This window comes from Epinephelus fuscoguttatus, linkage group LG16 (genome assembly GCF_011397635.1).
Source record: "Epinephelus fuscoguttatus linkage group LG16, E.fuscoguttatus.final_Chr_v1".
In the NCBI taxonomy this organism is placed as follows: domain Eukaryota; kingdom Metazoa; phylum Chordata; class Actinopteri; order Perciformes; family Serranidae; genus Epinephelus; species Epinephelus fuscoguttatus.
The window spans coordinates 35,430,516-35,455,118 of NC_064767.1; the positions used below are offsets into that span (position 1 = coordinate 35,430,516).

Consider the following 24,603-nt stretch of genomic DNA (forward strand, 5'->3'; position numbering starts at 1 on the left):
ACTTGATAACCCTTAATACACATTAACATTGCCTCCAACTAATAAAATGCTGTCATTGTGACGTCCACCCTAACAGGGTCTATAGAGACAAATGGTGCTGCTGTGGTGTCGCAACATCCATCTACCACCACCTGCAGAGTCAACAATTGTCTTGGATTTCAGGGCACCTGCCTCTACAGCATCTGGATACTCGTTCCACCTCTTTCAGTGTTTTCGTTGTTTTCTCTTTACTATGCATCTCCTAAGCAAGTTCAACAACATAGTTTCTCCCTTTACCCCTGGGGTTTTGGCCAGGTTTTGTGTGAGTTGTTTATTGTCAATTTTCTGCCTCCACCCCAGTACAGTGAAGATCAATGAATACATTTTGTTTGTGGTGCTCACAGCATGGAGAAAGAACATTTAAGCAATTCAAGCGCAACATGTCCATATTCTCCAAAACACTGTTGTTGACCCTTTCAACAGTTTTTAAAGGGGCTTTCAGTATCCAAAACAATTCACTTTAAGGTTTATGTATTATCCAAAGAAAGTACGACATTGTTTCTTCAAAGAGCCCATGTTAATGATGATTAAAATGTTTTGATACTGTAAATGGCACAAATCAAATTCAGTTCACCTGCATTGTTTTGGCACAGAGGCAGACTCTCACACAGACATCTTGACTAGATTTGTGACATAATGGTGTTTTGTTGTTGGTTGTTTCTGTTTTGATGACTTTCATATTGTTGGGTTTAATGGATAGCGCAGCTGCTATAGGGGCTGCTGAAGCTGCTCATGTTCTGTTTAGAACAGTACCACAATCCATAGTGTTTATGTGCATATAGTGTTTGAGGTGGACATAGGACTTGACTGTAGTCATGATGTTTCATGCTGCTTTCATGTCAGAATGGGTAAGATTCCCTTGTTTACAATTTACAACTTGTAACTACACCCATTCGTCCAATACCTTCTTTGCATATGACGTCATACATCAGTGTGCAGTCCAGATGGAGGGCAGCAACTGGAGGCCACCAACGCTGCACAAATGCTTATGATTTACACTGATTAGAGCTGATCCAATCGATCAAATTGGGAAAAAATAAAGACCACTTAAAGTCCTAAAAACAGTGGGACATTAAGCAGAGAATTAAGAAGGAAAAAAGGGATCAAGGTGGATCAAAAACAACAGTCTTCAGTCTGGAGGAGAGGAGTCAACTAATTTCAAAGGTAAACATTAAAACATTCATTAAACATGCCTCAAGTTGGATACAATTTCAATTTTCTGTAACAACTTCTCTGTTTTCGCCACTACCCACCGAGCAGCTTAAGATAGCTATCATTACCTAGTAACCTTAGCCTGACAGCAGTACATCCATGTGAAGAGTTGAAATATAAAAGACTGTGATACAGCACATTTGCTCACCCAATCAAAAACAAGCAGTCATTTCAGTCATGGACCCAGCCGCACACAAAATAGTTATAGTCCACTCGACTCTTGTACACTTTCATCAGCTCGTTCATGTAACATTAGTAACGTTAGGAGGTCTGGAGGATGAGGTCATTTGACTAAGGTCATGTCCACCAGGCAAATTGGTTGTACTGTAGTTGAAAAATCACTTTTCTTTGCTTTGTATGGATCACATCCAACACAGTTTTCTGACAATACCTGTTGCCTGCAGGTTCATCAAACCCTTTTATGTTGTCACCGTCCTCATTATCCAGTTCACACACTATATGGATTTATCACTTCCTGCCCTCCATCTGAATTGTGCACATCCTACTAGTTACGTGATTGCAAACAAGCTGTTGGTTATAAAACAAGGTATATCAAAAGGTAGAGCTCAAGCAGGTGCAGGTATTTAGTGGTAATCCATCACATGGCCAGCGGCAGGAAGTAAACGTATGAAATCAAGCAAATCTTTCTACAAAAAATGCTATATAGAATAGCTAGAACAACATAAAAAATATAACTACAAGAAAAATAAAACCAATTCTTCCGCCATGTGACAAGCAGAGTTGGTCATGTAAAAATACCATTCACTGACAACACAACACTTTGTGCATTACATTTGTGTTTAATTACCCATTTTCTAAGTAGCACTTACAACATAGATGTTACGCTAGGCTATTTACAAGTTGGAAACTCAGGAGTGGCTTTGTTAGCAGGATTATTGCAGACGTTTACTGTGACGTTCTTCCACTTTTGCCTGTCACTTGTATGGTTGGTTTGGTTTCATGGCTTAGGAGCCAATGGGCAGGGTATAGAAGGACATCAGGAAACTGTCTACACTTAAGTAAATTTGGACTCAACCTATTTTAGTGGTTTCATTGTGAACGTCTCTCCTCCCTTCAGGTCTCCACCAACTGGTTTGGTAAAGGTTTTGTTTGCAGTTATAAAATCTTCCTCCGTACGCTGCATGAGTCACTGACCTACCTGATGAACATTATTATGTTCCTCCAACGCATGCTCATCCCAGTTCGTCACATGTTGCTCCTATATCACTGGCTTTTCACGTCTATTATGCAATAGGTATCCTTCTGTATCTGCTGTCTATGTTCCTGGATGCTGCTACCAACACCACTACCAACAAAAGCATGTGGTTAGATTTAGAAAAAAACATCATGGTTTGGCTCTATATTCATACAGAGAAACAAAAACATTAAAGTGTGGGTGTTTGTTAGACCCATTCAACACCTCTCTGCCTGCCCTATAAGGATTTTCCTGCTCCTTATCTTTCATCATTACCGGCAGCATCTCATACCACCACAACAGGTGCCATCTGGCTGTATTATGACCTCATGTCACCCGTCCACATATCAAACTAACAGGTGTGGTCCGGCTCTCTCTCTCCTCACTTTCTGAAAAGCTGGTTCTTCTTCACTTGCTAACATTCACATTCTATTACTGCATGTCACTAACTCGGCTTCTTCTCCGGAGCCTCCACTGTCTGGCAGGTTACCTCATGACGCAGCCGTCTCTCTTTATGTTTCATTTTGCAATATGGAACACTGTAAATTTATCATGTTGATCTGTTCTGTATGACATCTATTGCATGTCTGTCCATCCTGAATTTATTGACGACTTCGGAATGAGAACTGGCTGGTTCATCGGGTAGGCCAATTATGTCATTTTACCTTAAGTTTACAATAAACTTTTAATTTGTTTTATTCCCTGTGTTATTCCCTGATTTTTGTCACTGACTTTAGGCCAGTTTGTGACAATTACCATAGTTTATAGTCTATCTGATAAGGACATCACAGTAGAATTAAAAATGTATATTTATGCACAAGAACCAGATGCCTTGTGTTTAGTGTTTGTAGCAAAATGCTCATTTGCAACACTTGTTCACAGGTGACTGTGGTCATCTTCTTAGTCTAGCATATTAGCATACTAACATTTGCTTTTTAGCACTTAGTCAAAGTCAGGGGACAGCAAGGCAAATGTATTTAAATTGAAAATTATATACCCAAAGGCAACACAAAGTGCTTACACAGGTAAAAAGTAGGGCTGTCAAGTGATTTAAAAAAAAAAATCTAATGAATTACATGGTCTGTGATTAATTAACCTAAATTAATCTCATACATCAATTTTTGCTGTGAAAGTATTTTAAAATTTCAATTCAAATGAACGTTTTGCAGATGTGTCCTGGTCAAACTGCTGGATTTTGGACACAATTGTCCCCCTGTCCTCTACCACCAAAACTGGTCTGCAGTCCATTGCAATCCATTTTGCGAGGGAGTTAGTTTGTTGGTCGCAGGTAGACTTACTCAGTTTGCGTTTGAATGCCTGGTCAAGTGTGGCTTGACGAGGCAGGCTGCTAGCACTAGCATCAGAGGCTGTGCTAGCTTGGAACTCCAGGTTTGCTGCTAAATGGTCTTTCAGGCTTGAAGTACTCTAATGGTACAAAACCGCAGAAATTGCAGAGAATGGTGCTCCTATTAACAGTTCCATCTGGGCATTTTTTAATGTAAATGTTCACAGGGCTAAGCTGAATCATCTTGTCTGCCTCCATCATATGACAAAGCCACTGAGATGAGCGTGATTTATCAGCTTTTATCTTTTTAACATGTTCTTTTGTGTGATTAATTCATTGAAATTAACGTTTTACTTTGACAGCCTTAGTAAAAATCAAGACACAAATGACAACAATAAAAACAAACAAAAGCCCATAGAGTTTTATGATCAAACAAAACAAATAAAAAGACTGATAATATATGTCATATCATATCCCGAGTATATCTGTTTCTTACTGCAGTACAGTATGTGCTCTTGTCACATCATTTTGGCCTTGATCTTATTTGCAGTTAAGCATGATAAGATGAATCCCTGTTGACGTCTTAGACTTCTCTCTGGAGTGTAACGGAGGATTACTGACCTTACACCCTATAACCCAACAACTTCCACAATTGATGCATAATGAGAAGTAATTCAGGACAAGACATACATAACATATCTGTTGAATTTAAAAAAAAAAACAAAAACAAACAAACAAAAAAAAAACCTGTGAAACTAAGTGTGGCAGCAAGTGTGACATGAAGTAGAGAACAATGTAGGCATGCCTGTTTGACCTGATAAACTGCAAACGTCACTGTGTCATTATCATTTCCTTTAAATCAGCAGGACTGTTTGTGCAGATGAGTCTGTGGAGCTACTTTGGTCTGTGAGGATGGAGCTGCAACTGTTTCTTCTTCTATTGGTGTTGTTCTGCAGAGGACAGAGTTGGACGCCTCCAAAGTATTGCCATGACCTGCCATGCCCCAAATTCACATCTGGGAAGACATCAGTTGTAGGTTTTAGAGTAGTTCACACACACACACACACACACACACACAATAGAGTATATGCAGAAAAACAATTGTATGTTTTTTGTTTACCACAGAAAGATGTTGAGGAGCGTTTGCTTGATGACACTGAATGGATTTCCACCACGATTACAAACCCTACGTCCTCTGACCTTATGGCGGCACGTGAAAGGCTGAGTAAAGTTACAGGTATGTATGCCGAAAGTTTCACTCATAAAGTAGTTTGGTTGTGTGATGCTAGTAGCTAATTTGATATACTAGAGGAGCCTGTGCTATAATCAAACAAGTTAAACTTGAACTACTTAAATGAATCAAAGAATCGTAACTTTATAATGTTGTTCATCAATAAACAAAATCATGTAGATGAGCAAAACATCAGCTGAGACATTTCATTCCATTGTAATTAACTACCTACTGTATTACCTTCTGACACATCCTAAACAACAGTAAGAACAAAACAACTAAGTATGCATTCACCTGTTCCTGTAACTCAAGTGTAAATCAAAGCAAGCTCTTATTAAAAGGGCGAGGATTATTACTGAAAGAAGAACAAAATGGTGTGAGAGTGAGATTGCTGGGTATTGAGAGAAAGATTTATTGTGTTGGTCTAAATCAAGCTGTTTTTCATAGGGGTAGCCAGATGGGGCCATGGAAAATCTTGAGGTGGCACAAGCAAAAAAAAGCCAAAACTGAATTTCAGGAATCTGATTATGCTGTGGTACTATACACATGTATGCTAGCTGAAAAGTATGTCATCTTGGAAAGTTAGTGAATCACTAACTGATATACTTACTGGGCAACCATAGAGCCCATTTTCGTTAAGATATTCTGAGGTGAGAGTTCAAGGAGCCCCTTCAAAAATGGTTATGCCAGTTGTTACCATGCCAAAAATTAACCTAAAGCCCCTCTCTGCTGCACAAAAAATGCTAACATCTGGCTTTTTAATGTAATGGGAATTACAACTGGCAGTCACACCCAGGTCAAATGACTGCAGCAGTCATGGGTATTTATTAGGGATGGGAATCACTAGGGGATTCAGCATATGATATTATCATGATACTTCGATCATGATATGATATTATTGCGATATACTGAGTATTGCGATAAAATACATTGCGATACACTGTGTAATCACTGTGTAATCATTTTTATTGCAGCAAAATGTGATGCAAAGCAGACAGACTGAACAATAGCGTCATACAACCTGTCAGAAATGCTGCATACACCTGACAAACTGTACTGTTGGCAGATTTAACGTCCTCTCTGAGGCCAGATTAAGCGCATGAGTGAAACACTTGACATGCAGATATCCTTCTAACTGAAGGGCAACTCCTATGTTAGAAGTGTTGTCTGTTACAACCACAATCCCCCATTCTTGTGCTGCATTTTGCAGGAGGTCTGCAATGTTTGCTCCAGTGTGACTTTTGTGTACTGCTCTAGTTAGCTAACATGAGACAGCAGTCACCAGTTCGCTGTGAGATAATGTGCCGTTAGAGTCACATATGAATCCACTGACCTTGAAATCCAGGCGTCACAAGTTATTGCCACCCTTCCTGCTGTACTCAAAGATTCCTCAACTTTATGCTTCACTTCTCTGTAGAACTTTGGTACAGCTGTGTTGGTTAAAAAAAACATTGGGATGGAGTCACATACCTGGGTTCCAGCGTTTCTAGTATGTAACAAAAGCCTTTGTTTTCAACAATGCTGTATGGACACAGATCTTTGCACATGAAGTAGGTGATGGGCTGTGTTATTTTCTTTGCTCTCTCAGAGTTTGATGGTAGTTTTGTCAAACTAAGTGTGTCCAGTGTTGGTTGATTTTTCAGCGGAGCAGGTTCAGTGTTAGCTTGACCGTCAGTGGCTAACGCTTTCTCTGGATGGTGGCGTGTGAAATAAAGCATCAGCACCACCTAGCTGACCAACAAACCAATTGGTTTTATTATTCTAGTACTGTAAATTGTAATAAAAGGTGCATTGGAAAAAAAAAATTGTGATGTATATAATAAAAGATTGATATTTGGTGTCTGTGTATCGATACAATATCTCCACACAAAATATCACGATACTATGCTGTATCAATTTCTTCCCAACCCCTAGTATTTATTGGCTCCGGCTCTGACGAGCATTTATAGAAACACAATTTTGGCCCCTTAACCGATGAGATACAATAACATGCCATGACAAACACTGCAGTGCTCAAACATTGATCCAAATTAGTCTGCACCAAATTTGAAAGAGAGGCTGAGTAAGAAAGAGATAAATTAAAAGAGGTAACCATTGTAAAGTTTTCACTTACCTCTTGCTTCTTTTTACTGTTTACTAACCTGTTTTCCGGCACACAGAAAGGCGTACTGGCAATGGGAAAGGAGTCCATAGCCTATTTTTAGTGCTACTTACCTCCTCCAACATGGTTTGGACCACTGGATGTCTTAGGTTGTCTAGTTTCACGAGATACTACTACCTTTGCTCTAGCGTGAAGCATTCAGGTTAGGGTGGCCAAGATTTCAGACATAATTGTGAGTTTTTACTCAAAGAAGCATCAGAAGTTTTGTAACTGTTGGCAAGATGACAAATCACTGTATGCTTTACTCAGACACCTGCCTGCATCCCTGTAGTGCAGGACAGTTTTATATATAAGCTTGTTGACATTTTGTACCATGTTTGCCTTTTCCAGGTTATGTTAACTCCTGGCCAGTGTTGATCAACGTCACTAACGGCAAGACTTTGGCGTTATCCTGGTTTGTTGCTCCTGGATCAGTGCCCAAAATCAGTGATTCAGAAGTCAGACTAGAGAGAGGACCTAAATCTGTCTATGTCAGGTGAGCAGAACCTGTACTTTTACCTGTCACTTCATTGTTATATTGGAGTTTTCCTTAACACACACCGAATTCACAGTAACTGAGAATTCACAAACATCAAGCTACCTACTGCAGATTTAAATGATCAGACAATTTGGCAAATGCCAGCGATATCAACATGCATACAAACGAAAACAGAGGTAAAAGAGAGGGTAAATGTGAAAAATTAATATGTCACACATATATATATATATGTATATGTATATATGACCATTACACATGCCAGTCTAGACCTCACAGTAATTGATGACTTTGACAAAGTATTTGATGTACTTTGAAACCATTCTTTTCTTTGTTTCCAAATCATATAAAAGGAGCTCAGATCACTTTCCAACCTTGGAGAAAGGTCAAGAAGATAAAAGGGCGCTTTGTGACGACTTGCGTAAAGGTGGGAAAACCTGCACTGATGACCAAACTTATTTTGTGGCTGTCTATGACTCCTTTTTCTCTGTTGAACACTACAGTGAGATCTGGATCGAAAAAAACCCGTAAACTGCACATGATATAATCACTGCAGTAACTCTGGACTTATTCATTAAATTAAGATATTAACTGTTTCACTTTTGTGGTAGAAAGCCAAGAAGATGTGATAGTATCATACTCACTTTGCACACTTATTGCATTAATCCCACCGGTCACAATAGTGACCGTAAAAAAAAGTTTCATTTCTAAGGCTATAAAAATGTTACTGAATGATCTATCAATGCATTTCCAGCAGATATTGAAATAATAAAGGGTCTCAATGAAATATGTGCAGTGTCGCATGTTTACTGTACATTGTCACATGACCAGAGCTGTTTACTTCCTGTTTGCGCCAAGAGAAGAGGATGGCAGCAAGGAAGCTCACACAGAAAATGTTAGTAAAGTATGTTAACATAAATATAGGACATAGATTTTTGGTACACATCATGTTTAAGGTGTCTAGTATTGACATATGCATTTGCAATTTCTCAACTTTGTTTAATGTGGTCACAGAACTCACAAAGATGTCACCGGCAACAATAGTGACCGGTGGGATAACCCATTGTATCTACATGCTAATACACGTAGGCTAACTGTTCTACCTTACTTTCTGCTGCTACCTAACTTCCTACCTAATTTTACACACAGAAACACACACACACACACACACACACACACACACACACACACACACACACACACACACACGGACCCAAGGAAGACTAGCTAGCTAGCTAATTCTGCTGCTACCTAACTTCCTACCTACTGCAACTTTACACACACACACACACACACACATGAAGACTAGCTAGCTAACTAATTCTACCTAACTTTCCACACACGCACGCACACACACACACGCAATTACAGGTAGGCACACACACGCACACACCACACACACACACACACACACACACACACACACACACACACACACACACAAGTGGTTGCATACAGTTACAAACAAACAGTACTTTGGAGTCTAGGGAAAAAAAGCTGAAAAAAAAAACATCAAAATGTCCTAAATGTTCCAGGAAAAGATGTTATTTTTTAGTCATTCAAGGCATTGCTTTGCTCTTTGTTCTACAACCTATTTTATTTTGTTGTTCAGTCAGTCAGTGTAGGCCTATACTTGAAAGCATGTTCAGCAGCTACCTCTATCCTAAATGTTTACCTTCATGTTCAGTGTGCTCAATGTATACTGCACTAAAAATGAATGTGTTCAAATGAATGTTGCACTAAAGTAAGTTGCACTAAAGTTACAATGTTGAAATACATTGATGATTGTTGTTGTTTTTTGTCTTAACCTCAATATTCATAACGGTGCTCCCAGTATTCATATTGCTAGCCGATAGTATAGGGCTTATATGTAAAATATTCACACTACAATGAGAGAGCATTTAGAGGCAATGCTGGAACTTTTAAAAGTGATAATAACTAGCCTTTATATATAAGGATGTTATACACTCACGCGCACACACGCACATACACACACACACACACACACACACACACACACACACACACACACACACACACACACACACACACACACACACACACACACACACACAGAAACACACACACAAACACACTGCACAGGTCAAATAGACCTATATTTAGTCTGTCCAATGGTTGATATCACACAGTATCCCACCGGTCACAATTGTGACCGATCATAAAACACACTTTTTCACACACTTTTCCATGAAAATTTCTAAAAATTATGATTGATTGTTTCAAAGGGATACTAATGACACATGATTTGGATATTTTTGTGTCTGGGAAAAATTTGGGATTAAATGGGTTAACAAATTCTGTATACTACCTTATTGCAGTCCTGCTGAAATGTACAGACATAGTAGGTAGCCAGCAGACAGACATTCCTGCATGCTTCTGTTGCATGCTGGAAACTGGTTTGGGGAATGTTCTTGGTGTTTACCAGCAGCTCCTCCCGCTTTTGCTGATGAGTGATAATATTTTTGTCATGTGATAATGCTTCTTGCTCTGAACATACCTGCTGTAAATCAAAAAACAACCCGTGTCCCTGCCCTGAACAATAAATTGTTGACAGCTTCATCTTGGTTTGTATGTGTGATTAATGCCAAAAGCTATTCCTACCTCTCTCTCTCTAATGAATAGAAAACTGACTTCAGATCACCCCTGAAGGAACTCCCTGCCAAAGGTACAAGCTAAAAGCTAAAAGTACAAGAACGGCACATCTCCCATTACACAAAATTGTTACTGTGCGACAGGGTGTCACCTCCTCACATGACGAATATGGACTAAACAGGTGATTTGTAGTATTATGACCCAGCTCATAAAGGGAAAAGGAAGCAACATAAAACCAGATTTTTTTTGGTGACTCTTAAGGCTCATTTATGCTTCTTTTACGTTTGAAAATAGATGCATTGGTTTCAAACATTGTAAAAGTCTCTGCCCTCATACTTCCATGCGTTCTTTATGGTGGCATAGATATAGCCAATAGATGGCACGAGAGGTCATAAAAAGTCAAAAAGAGTCAAAAGTTTCACACCACAAATGAAACGACAGTGAAGGAGGTCGTAATAATGTACCTTTTCATGGAAGCAGCACTGTAGAGGTGTAGTGGTGGTCTGTGCGCTCATTATATATATCCTGACATGTGGATGGAGAATTCTTTTCACTAATTTCACTATATTTTATTTTTTTTAATATGTCTTCTTTTCATATTCTTAATATTATTACTAATTTTTTATTACTAATTTTTGGGGTGTATGGACTTTTCATGTTCTCCCCCTCTTAGTGTGGGTTTTCTCCAGGTGCTCCAGCTTCCTCCCACAGTCCAAAGACATGCAGGTTAATTGGTGACTGAATTTTTGTGAATGTGAGCATGAATGGTTGTCTCTATATGTCAGCCTTGTGATAGTCTGGCGACCTGTTCAGGGTGTACCCTGCCTCTCGCCCAGTGTAAGCTGGGATAGGCCCCAGCCCCCCCGCGACCTCTAACAGGATAAGCAGTTAGGAATGAATTATTCTTTATATTCCACCATTATTTGAATTTATTTGTAACCTCCCTCTGTAGTATCTCGCTTGAACTACCCTGCACTGCCCCCAAGATCTCTGGTGCTACTCCTCCATTTCATTTGTGTCCGTAATCTCTCAGAGAACATGCGCAAATACAGACAAAATAAATGCAGGGTACAGACAGAAGGCGCTTACAATATGGGTCATTAATCTTACCTGAACAAAACCAAAGGCGAAAATACAAACCTAACTATTCTAAAATACTTCATGGAAAACAAAAATACAGATAAAACAGTACCCTTGTACCCAGTGTCTATAACAAAGGAAATTATGCTGTGTGTGCTTGGTCAGTTCTTAAATCTACCCATTCCCCAGTCTCTGAGGTAGCTCAACAAGTAGGCTACCTCAGAAATAGTTTTGACCAAATGCTGATTCAATAATTGGCACTATCACTTGAAACAATAACAAATGGAGTGGGAAAAGTACCAGCTAGGACAATTAGGCTGGCCAGTCATGTTTAGATTCCGGCTGCACCCTCTGGATTGGAGAAGCCAGACTGGGTGCCGTTCCAATCAGGTCAAGGTCAAGGTCACAAAGTACATTTCTCTATATTTTTTGATTCACAATCAGGACACCCTGGCAAGAATAGCTTAACCATGTTAATATGAACTTCCAAACTGTTTTGAAATGCAAAATAAAGGAATTTTGAATATGGGATTAAAAATATGGTTAATCGCGATTAACTACTAGATTAGACTTTTTGGGACTTCCGGGAGTGAACGCTGGCACGTCTGGCTGCCGCTGCTCGCGGGGGGGACGCTTTTAGTGTTTTTTTTTAACGCTTTAATGATATTTTATTGTCCTACGGACTATGCAATTGATGTGAGTGTGAGTTTTATTCATACTTTTAATTCTGATGAGCTATCAGGGCTAACGCTCGTGGACGGATACCGACCTTTGCTTCACCTGACAGACTGGCTTACCTGGACGTACTGCTGCCTGTCCTGCCTACAATGCTGGGTGTTAACTCCTGCCTTTGCTCCGGGATCCTCTGGTTCCTCCTGAGTTTAATCCATCAACCAGTGACAGGAATCCTGCAGTACTCTGCTGACGAGCTGCTTCGTCTCCGCTTCCACGCGACAGGGCACTCGCCGGCTGTGCTTCACCTCCCGCCGGACATCGCTGTTCCTCTCCGCCGGAGATACATCCACCGAGGATCCGGTCGGTCGTTCCACCTGGACAACTCGGGTCAGATCAAGTCCATTTGGTCCACATCTCGACGCCCTCCTCGGAACACTGGCCGGGTTGCTGACTCCAGCGTGTTAGCCAGGCCTGCTAACCTGCTTTACACGGCTGGTAACCATGGTAACACCAACGCCAGCGTCTGCATTGGACAGCTTAACATCCGCTCGCTTACGAGTAAAGGACATCTTGTTCATGATCTCCTCACCGACCGTAAGTTTGACTTTCTATGTTTATCTGAAACGTGGCAACAGCCCAATGACTTTATGTCCCTGAACGATTCCACTCCTCCCGGGTTTGTTTACACCAGTCAACCACGTGACTCCGGCCGGGGAGGAGGTCTCGCGATGATTTACCGTGAGATGTGGAGAGTCTCGCCGGTCTCTTATCCAGCTCCAAAGTCGTTTGAATGCCTTGTTTCACAGCTTTCTGGTTCTGTCCCCACAATAATTGCCACAGTTTATCGACCTCCTAAGCCTAACAAGGATTTTTTAACTGAATTCTCTACATTTCTCACCCATCTTACCACACTCACCTCAAATGTTATTCTGCTGGGAGATTTCAACATTCACATTGACAACAGTAATAATCCCCTTACCCGTGACTTTACATCCTGCCTGGACAGTTTTGATTTACAGCAATACACCACTTTCCCTACACATTCCAAAGGACATATCTTAGATTTAATTTGCTGCTCTGGTTTTACTCCTTCTGACTGTAAGGCAGATCCTCTCACGTACTCGGATCACATGCTGCTCTCCTTCAGTGTAACACTCAATCTTTCCAGGACAATCCCCCCACGCACCATCTCCTTCCGGAATATTAAAAACATTCAAGTTGACTCTCTCACTTCTGGTATTGACTGCCTCCCCATTGCTGACTGCTTTTCAACCCCGGACAACCTGGTCTCCCATTATAACAGCAGTCTCCAAAATCTCCTGGATAACCTGGCCCCTCTCAAAACCAGATCAGTCACCTTCACCCGCTCGTCACCTTGGTTCACTCCCACTCTACGTCAACTTAAGGCCAAAGGACGTCAGCTAGAACGTCTCTGCAAGAAAACCGGACTCACCATTCATAAGGACATGTATATCAACCATCTCTCCCACTATAAAAACTGCATCTCTCAAGCCAAATCTACCTACTATTCCACTCTGATCAACCACAATGAAGGGGACTCCAAAGCTTTATTCTCCTTACTCAAAAACATCACTCAGCCCCCCTCCTCACTTCCTCCTCACATGTATTCAAATGCTTCCTGCAATAAACTCATTTCCTTTTTCTCTGACAAAATCACAAACATCCATCAGCAACTTCTTCCCGCCATTCCCGCTACCATTCCCTCCTTTCTACCTGCTGTTCCCCCTTCTCAGTCATTCTCAGTATTCAACCTGCCCTCTGTCTCTGAAATTGCTGATCTCATCAAAAAATCCAAAACCCCCACCTGTCAACTGGACCCCCTTCCAACGGCTCTTGTTAAAGCTGCTGCTTCTTCTCTGGCCCCTCTCATCACACACATAACCCACTCTTCCCTCACCACTGGTATTGTCCCCTCACCCCTTAAAACAGCTGCTGTCACTCCCACACTCAAAAAACCTGGTGCTGACCCCAACAACCTCAATAACCTCCGTCCTATCTCTAATCTTCCTTTTCTTTCCAAAATCCTTGAAAAAACTGTTGCCAATCAACTTCACTCTCATCTGCTCCACAACGACCTATACGAACAATTTCAATCTGGTTTCCGTCCCCTTCACTCCACTGAAACAGCCCTCCTAAAAATAACCAATGATCTCCTCCTTGCTGCTGATTCTGGTCTTTTATCCATACTCATCCTGCTTGATCTGAGTGCGGCCTTTGACACCATCTCCCACACCATCCTCCTGGACAGACTTTGCACTATTGGCATCACCCACACCCCCCTCACCTGGTTTAAATCATACCTCTCTGGCCGCACTCAGTTCATTCAGCTCAAATCATTCACTTCCCACCCCCTCCCAGTCACCACAGGTGTGCCCCAGGGCTCAGTCCTGGGGCCCCTGCTCTTCATCATTTACATCCTCCCACTTGGTCACATCCTCCGTAAGCACAATATACAGTTCCACTGCTACGCGGATGACACCCAGCTCTACATCTCCTCCAAACCGGACTCCATCCTCCCACCTTCCTCCCTCACCAACTGTCTCCTTGAAATAAAGTCCTGGTTCACATTCAATTTCCTCAAATTAAACAGTGACAAAACAGAAATGTTAATAATTGGCTCTAAATCCACTCTCAATAAATCCAATAACTTCACCATTCCATTCGACCACTCCTCCATCTCCCTTCCTCAGGTAAAGAGTCTGGGTGTCATCCTCGACAGCACACTCTCCTTCACAGCACACATTAACAACATAACCCGGTCTGCCTACTTCCACCTTCGAAACATCAACCGCCTCCGCCCCTCTCTCACCCCTCACACCACCGCCATTCTGGTTCACAGTTTAGTCACCTCCAGACTTGACTATTGTAATTCCCTTCTGTTTGGCCTCCCCCAGAAAACCCTCCATAAACTTCAACTGGTACAGAATTCAGCAGCTCACATCATTTCAAGAACACCATCCACTCACCACATCACACCCATCCTGCAGCAGCTCCACTGGCTCCCCATCACATACCGCATTCAATACAAAATCCTACTCCATACATACAGAGCCATCCACAGTCTTGCCCCTCCATACCTCTCTGATCTCATTAATATCTCTGTACCTACCCGTACCCTCCGATCCTCTTCCTCCATCCATCTCTCTGTCCCCTCTGCTCGCCTCGTCACCATGGGGGGCCGAGCATTCAGCCGCTCGGCTCCCCAGTTTTGGAACTCCCTCCCCCCTGACCTCCGCAACACGGACTCCTTACCCCTCTTTAAAACCAGACTGAAAACCCATCTGTTCAAACTCTCATACTCCGTCTGATCCTTGCACTGTCCATTGTATTTTATTGTTTGTTTTTATCCCTGTTTTTATGCACTTCTGTACTTTTGTAAGGTGACCTTGAGTGCCATGAAAGGCGCCCTTAAATAAAATGTATTATTATTATTATATTATTAACTATTGAAATTCAGCAAATCATCACAACTTAAAAAATAAACATTTGACAACCCTTTATTTTTAATAAAGTAAACTGTAGCATTAATATGTTCTCAAAAATCAGGATTGTAAACATGCCTTTAGAACCAAGGGGTTTTTTGTTTGGGTTTTTCCCAACTTGGACTTTGACTGGATCTTATTTTGATAGTAAGGGTATACATTCATAAAAATGCCCTGTGAGGCAAATTGTGATTTGTGATATTGGGCTGTATAAATAAAATTGATTGAAATTGATTGAAGTGTGACATGAAGTAGAGAACAATGTAGGCATGCCTGTTTGACCTGATAAACTGCAAACGTCACTGTGTCATTATCATTTCCTTTAAATCAGCAGGACTGTTTGTGCAGATGAGTCTGTGGAGCTACTTTGGTGAGGATGGAGCTGCAACTGTTTCTTCTTCTATTGGTGTTGTTCTGCAGAGGACAGAGTTGGACGCCTCCAAAGTATTGCCATGACCTGCCATGCCCCAAATTCACATCTGAGAAGACATCAGTTGTAGGTTTTAGAGTAGTTCACACACACACACACACACACACACACACAATAGAGTATATGCAGAAAAACAATTGTATGTTTTTTGTTTACCACAGAGAGATGTTGAGGAGCATTTGCTTGATGACACTGAATGGATTTCCACCACGATTACGAACCCTACGTCCTCTGACCTTATGGCGGCACGTGAAGGGCTGAGTAAAGTTACAGGTATGTATGCCGAAAGTTTCACTCATAAAGTAGTTTGGTTGTGTGATGCTAGTAGCTAATTTGATATACTAGAGGAGCCTGTGCTATAATCAAACAAGTTAAACTTGGACTACTTAAATGAATCAAAGAATCGTAACTTTATAATGTTGTTCATCAATAAACAAAATCATGTAGATGAGCAAAACATCAGCTGAGACATTTCATTCCATTGTAATTAACTACCTACTGTATTACCTTCTGACACATCCTAAACAGCAATAAGAACAAAACAACTAAGTATGCATTCACCTGTTCCTGTAACTCAAGTGTAAATCAAAGCAAGCTCTTATTAAAAGGGCGAGGATTATTACTGAAAGAAGAACAAAATGGCACAGAGTGAGATTGCTGGGTATTGAGAGAAAGATTTATTGTGTTGGTCTAAATCAAGCTGTTTTTCATAGGGGTAGCCAGATGGGGCCATGGAAAATCTTGAGGTGGCACAAGCAAAAAAAAGCCAAAACTGAATTTCAGGAATCTGATTATGCTGTGGTACTATACACATGTATGCTAGCTGAAAAGTATGTCATCTTGGAAAGTTAGTGAATCACTAACTGATATACTTACTGGGCAACCATAGAGCCCATTTTCGTTAAGATATTCTGAGGTGAGAGTTCAAGGAGCCCCTTCAAAAATGGTTATGCCAGTTGTTACCATGCCAAAAATTAACCTAAAGCCCCTCTCTGCTGCACAAAAAAATGCTAACATCTGGCTTTTTAATGTAATGGGAATTACAACTGGCAGTCACACCCAGGTCAAATGACTGCAGCAGTCATGGGTATTTATTAGGGATGGGAATCACTAGGGGATTCAGCATATGATATTATCATGATACTGCGATCATGATATGATATTATTGCGATATACTGAGTATTGCGATAAAATACATTGCGATACATTGTGTAATCACTGTGTAATCATTTTTATTGCAGCAAAATGTGATGCAAAGCAGACAGACTGACCAATAGCGTCATACAACCTGTCAGAAATGCTGCATACACCTGACAAACTGTACTGTTGGCAGATTTAACGTCCTCTCTGAGGCCAGATTAAGCGCATGAGTGAAACACTTGACATGCAGATATCCTTCTAACTGAAGGGCAACTCCTATGTTAGAAGTGTTGTCTGTTACAACCACAATCCCCCATTCTTGTGCTGCATTTTGCAGGAGGTCTGCAATGTTTGCTCCAGTGTGACTTTCGTGTACTACTCTAGTTTGGAGAACAGCAGTCACCAGTTCGCTGTGAGATAATGTGCCGTTAGAGTCACATATGAATCCACTGACCTTGAAATCCAGGTGTCACAAGTTATTGCCACCCTTCCTGCTGTACTCAAAGATTCCTCAACTTTATGCTTCACTTCTCTGTAGAACTTTGGTACAGCTGTGTTGGTTAAAAAAAACATTGGGATGGAGTCACATACCTGGGTTCCAGTGTTTCTAGTATGTAACAAAAGCCTTTGTTTTCAACAATGCTGTATGGACACAGATCTTTGCACATGAAGTAGGTGATGGGCTGTGTTATTTTCTTTGCTGTCTCAGAGTTTGATGCTAGTTTTGTCAAACTAAGTGTGTCCAGTGTTGGTTGATTTTTCAGCGGAGCAGGTTCAGTGTTAGCTTGACCGTCAGTGGCTAACGCTTTCTCTGGATGGTGGCGTGTGAGTTTGTAATATTCCCAGAGTATTTTGTTCTCATTTGACACTGCTTCCAAATCACGTGTCATATCAAAGTCCTCCTCGCCTTCTGTGTTAAAAAATCCCAAATAAGTCCGGGCCTTGGATTTAAATGCCAACGTCGCATTTCTAATTTTTTTCTGTGGTACCTCCATCTTTGTTTATGATGAACTTTCTGCCAAATGATGCTGACTGAGACCTCTGTTCACCTCCCCAGGAAATAAAGCATCAGCACCACCTAGCTGACCAACAAACCAATTGGTTTTATTATTCTAGTACTGTAAATTGTAATAAAAGGTGCATTGGGAAAAAAAATTGTGATGTATATAATAAAAGATTGATATTTGGTGTCTGTGTATCGATACAATATCTCCACACAAAATATCATGATACTATGCTGTATCAATTTCTTCCCAACCCCTAGTATTTATTGGCTCCGGCTCTGACGAGCATTTATAGAAACACAATTTTGGCCCCTTAACCGATGAGATACAATAACATGCCATGACAAACACTGCAGTGCTCAAACATTGATCCAAATTAGTCTGCACCAAATTTGAAAGAGAGGCTGAGTAAGTAAGAGATAAATTAAAAGAGGTAACCATTGTAAAGTTTTCACTTACCTCTTGCTTCTTTTTACTGTTTACTAACCTGTTTTCCGGCACACAGAAAGGCGTACTGGCAATGGGAAAGGAGTCCATAGCCTATTTTTAGTGCTACTTACCTCCTCCAACATGGTTTGGACCACTGGATGTCTTAGGTTGTCTAGTTTCACGAGATACTACTACCTTTGCTCTAGCGTGAAGCATTCAGGTTAGGGTGGCCAAGATTTCAGACGTAATTGTGAGTTTTTACTCAAAGAAGCATCAGAAGTTTTGTAACTGTTGGCAAGATGACAAATCACTGTATGCTTTACTCAGACACCTGCCTGCATCCCTGTAGTGCAGGACAGTTTTATATATAAGCTTGTTGACATTTTGTACCATGTTTGCCTTTTCCAGGTTATGTTAACTCCTGGCCAGTGTTGGTCAACGTCACTAACGGCAAGATTTTGGCGTTATCCTGGTTTGTTGCTCCTGGATCAGTGCCCAAAATCAGTGATTCAGAAGTCAGACTAGAGAGAGGACCTAAATCTGTCTATGTCAGGTGAGCAGAACCTGTACTTTTACCTGTCACTTCATTGTTATATTGGAGTTTTCCTTAACACACACCGAATTCACAGTAACTGAGAATTCACAAACATCAAGCTACCTACTGCAGATTTAAATGATCAGACAATTTGGCAAATGCCAGCGATATCAACATGCATACAAACGAAAACAGAGTGAAAAGAGAGGGTAAATGTGAAAAATTAATATGTCACACATATATATATATATGTATATGTATGTATGACCATTACACATGCCAGTCTAGACCTCACAGTAATTGATGACTTTGACAAAGTATTTGATGTACTTTGAAACCATTCTTTTCTTTGTTTCCAAATCATATAAAAGGAGCTCAGATCACTTTCCAACCTTGGAGAAAGGTCAAGAAGATAAAAGGGCGCTTTGTGACGACTTGCGTAAAGGTGGGAAAACCTGCACTGATGACCAAACTTATTTTGTGGCTGTCTATGACTCCTTTTTCTCTGTTGAACACTACAGTGAGATCTGGATCGAAAAAAACCCGTAAACTGCACATGATATAATCACTGCAGTAACTCTGGACTTATTCATTAAATTAAGATATTAACTGTTTCACTTTTGTGGTAGAAAGCCAAGAAGATGTGATAGTATCATACTCACTTTGCACACTTATTGCATTAACAAATTCTGTATACTACCTTATTGCAGTCCTGCTGAAATGTACAGACATAGTAGGTAGCCAGCAGACAGACATTCCTGCATGCTTCTGTTGCATGCTGGAAACTGGTTTGGGGAATGTTCTTGGTGTTTACCAGCAGCTCCTCCCGCTTTTGCTGATGAGTGATAATATTTTTGTCATGTGATAATGCTTCTTGCTCTGAACATACCTGCTGTAAATCAAAAAACAACCCGTGTCCCTGCCCTGAACAATAAATTGTTGACAGCTTCATCTTGGTTTGTATGTGTGATTAATGCCAAAAGCTATTCCTACCTCTCTCTCTCTAATGAATAGAAAACTGACTTCAGATCACCCCTGAAGGAACTCCCTGCCAAAGGTACAAGCTAAAAGCTAAAAATACAAGAACGGCACATCTCCCATTACACAAAATTGTTACTGTGCGACAGGGTGTCACCTCCTCACATGACGAATATGGACTAAACAGGTGATTTGTAGTATTATGACCCAGCTCATAAAGGGAAAAGGAAGCAACATAAAACCAGATTTTTTTTGGTGACTCTTAAGGCTCATTTATGCTTCTTTTACGTTTGAAAATAGATGCATTGGTTTCAAACATTGTAAAAGTCTCTGCCCTCATACTTCCATGCGTTCTTTATGGTGGCATAGATATAGCCAATAGATGGCACGAGAGGTCATAAAAAGTCAAAAAGAGTCAAAAGTTTCACACCACAAACGAAACGACAGTGAAGGAGGTCGTAATAATGCACCTTTTCATGGAAGCAGCACTGTAGAGGTGTAGTGGTGGTCTGTGCGCTCATTATATATATCCTGACATGTGGATGGAGAATTCTTTTCACTAATTTCACTATATTTTATTTTTTTTAATATGTCTTCTTTTCATATTCTTAATATTATTACTAATTTTTTATTACTAATTTTTGGGGTGTATGGACTTTTCATGTTCTCCCCCTCTTAGTGTGGGTTTTCTCCAGGTGCTCCAGCTTCCTCCCACAGTCCAAAGACATGCAGGTTAATTGGTGACTGAATTTTTGTGAATGTGAGCATGAATGGTTGTCTCTATATGTCAGCCTTGTGATAGTCTGGCGACCTGTTCAGGGTGTACCCTGCCTCTCGCCCAGTGTAAGCTGGGATAGGCCCCAGCCCCCCTGCGACCTCTAACAGGATAAGCAGTTAGGAATGAATTATTCTTTATATTCCACCATTATTTGAATTTATTTGTAACCTCCCTCTGTAGTATCTCGCTTGAACTACCCTGCACTGCCCCCAAGATCTCTGGTGCTACTCCTCCATTTCATTTGTGTCCGTAATCTCTCAGAGAACATGCACAAATACAGACAAAATAAATGCAGGGTACAGACAGAAGGCGCTTACAATATGGGTCATTAATCTTACCTGAACAAAACCAAAGGCGAAAATACAAACCTAACTATTCTAAAATACTTCATGGAAAACAAAAATACAGATAAAACAGTACCCTTGTACCCAGTGTCTATAACAAAGGAAATTATGCTGTGTGTGCTTGGTCAGTTCTTAAATCTACCCATTCCCCAGTCTCTGAGGTAGCTCAACAAGTAGGCTACCTCAGAAATAGTTTTGACCAAATGCTGATTCAATAATTGGCACTATCACTTGAAACAATACCAAATGGAGTGGGAAAAGTACCAGCTAGGACAATTAGGCTGGCCAGTCATGTTTAGATTCCGGCTGCACCCTCTGGATTGGAGAAGCCAGACTGGGTGCCGTTCCAATCAGGTCAAGGTCAAGGTCACAAAGTACATTTCTCTATATTTTTTGATTCACAATCAGGACACCCTGGCAAGAATAGCTTAACCATGTTAATATGAACTTCCAAACTGTTTTGAAATGCAAAATAAAGGAATTTTGAGTATGGGATTAAAAATATGGTTAATCGCGATTAACTATTGAAATTTTTTAATAAAGTAAACTGTAGCATTAATATGTTCTCAAAAATCAGGATTGTAAACATGCCTTTAGAACCAAAGGGTTTTTTGTTTGGGTTTTTTCCCAACTTGGACTTTGACTGGATCTTATTTTGATAGTAAGGGTATACATTCATAAAAGTATGTAAATTACAAGCAAAGCTACTCGCTCAAAACTAGAAAAAAGTTATATATGAAATACTGATATCTTGCTTTGACAATTTAGAAAAATTATATGTGACTGGAAAAAGATAGGATGCACTTCAACAGGTAAACATTTTTATGAAGAAATTTGGAAACCATTCAGACTTTATTTAAGATTTTCTGATGTTGAGAATCTCCTCATGAATTTAGTATTGGGTTATGTTTAAATGGAAATGTGATGATAAACCTAACGAAATTTAACTTAACCATAGGTGGACTATATAGGCTCTATATATTTCACTTCCTATTTTATTTTATAGATGTCAATGTTGTTGATTTTTTTTTTAATATACATTATTTTGGTGTATGTTAAAAGAAAGAAGTAGGAAGAAAGTGAGGGAAATGAATATGAAGGGTTTTTCCCTCTTTTTTGGCCACCTTCTGATTTGTATATGCTGTTTAAAAATCTAAACTAACTCAGTGCATTACATGACAGTGCATTTTTGCTAATCTTGGGTTTTTATGTTTGCACATTGCACATACTCTTCACATTGTGAACAATTGTGTATTCTTTTTTCAGTATTTTGTACATTCCATCCTTTTTGTTTTAAACACAGCACAGCTATTGAAATTTTAAACAGATATGTTTTACATATTTTACTGTAAATTATTTTAATTATGTAATTATGATTCATGACTTTTAGAGTACTTTTTCCTTTTCATTTCTCTATTGTGAAATTAGACCAAAATACCAAGGCAAATTCCTGTGGTGTGAAAACCTACTTCGCAATAAACCACTTTCTGATTCTGGTAATGGAAAAAGACATATATATTTGTTGAAAAAATTGGTAATATAAAGAATCTTTAAAAATGAAGCAAACACATAAAGTAGTCAATCAACACAAAAATAATATAAATGAGACAGATGATCTGTGGAGCTTTTAAGTCAACATGTCAACATAGTCAACATGACTATAAATAACTGTACTTAAAACGTCACTGATGAATTCCAGCACTACTGGGCTCTGTGGCATGTGATGTCTGATATGTAACACTAGATGGCGCTGATGGTGCATTATTAAACTTTATTTATATAGCGCCTTCCAAAACACAGTTACATAGTGCTTTACAAAACCCAATAAGAGACAAAGCAAATGAAACAAGATAAAAGTAATAAAAACAGAATACCCAAAACAAAGTAAAAGACATAATAATAAGGCAGTTAAAATCACTGAACGGCAATTTTAAACAAGTAGATTTTCAGAAGTGATTTTAAGGATGTGACTGAGTTTGCAGCCCTGATCTCCTCAGGCAGGTCATTCCAAAGTTGTGGAGCTCTAACTGCGAAGGCCCTGTCACTTCTGTGAAGTACTCTAGAACTCGAAACACCAAGAAAGGATGCATCTGAGAATTTAAGGGTGCAAAAAGGAACATATGAGCAAAGCCTCTCAGGGCTTAGTAAGTAATCAATAATTTTTATATTATATTTCCTATACAGCTGTCACAAGCATCATTTATTTGTTTAGTGGAACTGTCTCCAAATATTACACAGTCTACTGTACAGAGATACAGCCAAAACAGAACTATGTGAACAAGTCTGTGATAATGTTTATATCAGTTTAGTAATGCCCAGAGCAGGGCAGCACAAAGATTTTACTAGTTAGGTGAAGAACTATTACTAAAGTTAAGTTTAACGGATTAACTGAATTTCCAACAACAAAAAAAAAAATCATTTCATTTTTCATGTGCTCTTTCTACTGTCTGTAATAAGTGCAGAAAAATGCCCCAAAAAGAAGTTTAAAAAACAATTAAGTCTTAAGCAGTATTATGGGCAATGTGTTACAGTAATGTATTACTATTTAGCAATAACAAAGCAGAATAATGCCTTACCAACTTTTACAATGTCACGTAATGCATTAACACCCAAAATAAACTGTTGTTTAGTGTCATGTCAATACAGATTACATTATAGAAGGCTGATCAGCACATCTGGGACTGTGCATTATCATGTTCAGTGTGTTTCCATTAATATACCTGCACGTCTACAATGTTTCCGTTCTGCTTTTGCATCCTAATGCTGCCTGAAAGCAATGGGGATAAGGGGCTGGCCTCCGGTTTGCTTTTTCCTTGTCTCGATGATCAGCACATCTGGGTGAGGTTAGTATATGTTGGATGTGTTTCCACTCCCATCCCCTACAACTACAGAGTAACGCCGGCACATTGTCCCGTTCTTATGCATAACCCTCTCCAGTGCTGCCGTAGCTGACGGGCGCACGGGGAACCTATTGGTGGGTGACTGACTCACATGCCGTCCCATTTGTTTTGCTAACCTCAAAATTTGTTTATTGTACATGATGTATGATCCTCATCTATTTAAAATGAACATTAGTTCCTCTGTGGTCATTTTGGTGAAAGTAACTCAAAAGTAGTGTAATAAGTACCCTATTACTCTACACAGAGATTAATGTTGTAAAGTAACATGACTGTCGAATAAAGGTAACTAGCAATAGCCTATATAATGTATTGCATTTTAAGAGTAACTTGCCCAACACTGGTCTTAAGTCATGACCATGTATGGCAACAAGGTTAAAATCACAAACTGACCAGGGATATTTGTTTTGTTTAACACTGGCATTGATGTGCAAATAAAAAAAAAAGTGTAATGTTTTTGTTCTTTTATGACTCTGGAGGAGATACAGTACGGAGGTACAGTATGTCAACAAAATAACTGTGATGATGTCATGGGGAGTTACCTCAGCTGAGATTTTAAATCTTTTACAGAGAGCCTGTTGTAGACTGGTGGTGTGGAG

At 39.9% G+C, this 24,603-nt stretch overlaps 2 protein-coding genes across 3 annotated transcripts; both read left to right on the plus strand.

Moving 5' to 3' along the window:
* The first annotated feature begins 3,050 nt into the window (after positions 1–3,050).
* LOC125903613 (uncharacterized) lies at positions 3,051–10,178 on the plus strand. Of its 2 annotated transcripts, none has more exons than XM_049600638.1 (5): positions 3,051–3,088; positions 4,595–4,763; positions 4,857–4,968; positions 7,454–7,598; positions 7,952–10,178. In XM_049600638.1, the coding sequence occupies exons 1-5, from the start codon at positions 3,066–3,068 to the stop codon at positions 8,127–8,129; spliced, it is 627 nt and encodes a 208-aa protein (XP_049456595.1). In that variant the 5' UTR covers positions 3,051–3,065; the 3' UTR covers positions 8,130–10,178. The 2 variants fall into 2 exon arrangements, with proteins under 2 accessions (XP_049456595.1, XP_049456596.1); XM_049600639.1 differs by having other exon boundaries at positions 4,598–4,763.
* Positions 10,179–15,798: 5,620 nt separating this feature from the next.
* Positions 15,799–19,958, plus strand: LOC125903608 (uncharacterized). The gene is made up of 4 exons (XM_049600631.1): positions 15,799–15,965; positions 16,061–16,172; positions 18,881–19,025; positions 19,379–19,958. The coding sequence occupies exons 1-4, from the start codon at positions 15,846–15,848 to the stop codon at positions 19,554–19,556; spliced, it is 555 nt and encodes a 184-aa protein (XP_049456588.1). The 5' UTR covers positions 15,799–15,845; the 3' UTR covers positions 19,557–19,958.
* The last annotated feature ends 4,645 nt before the right edge of the window (positions 19,959–24,603 follow it).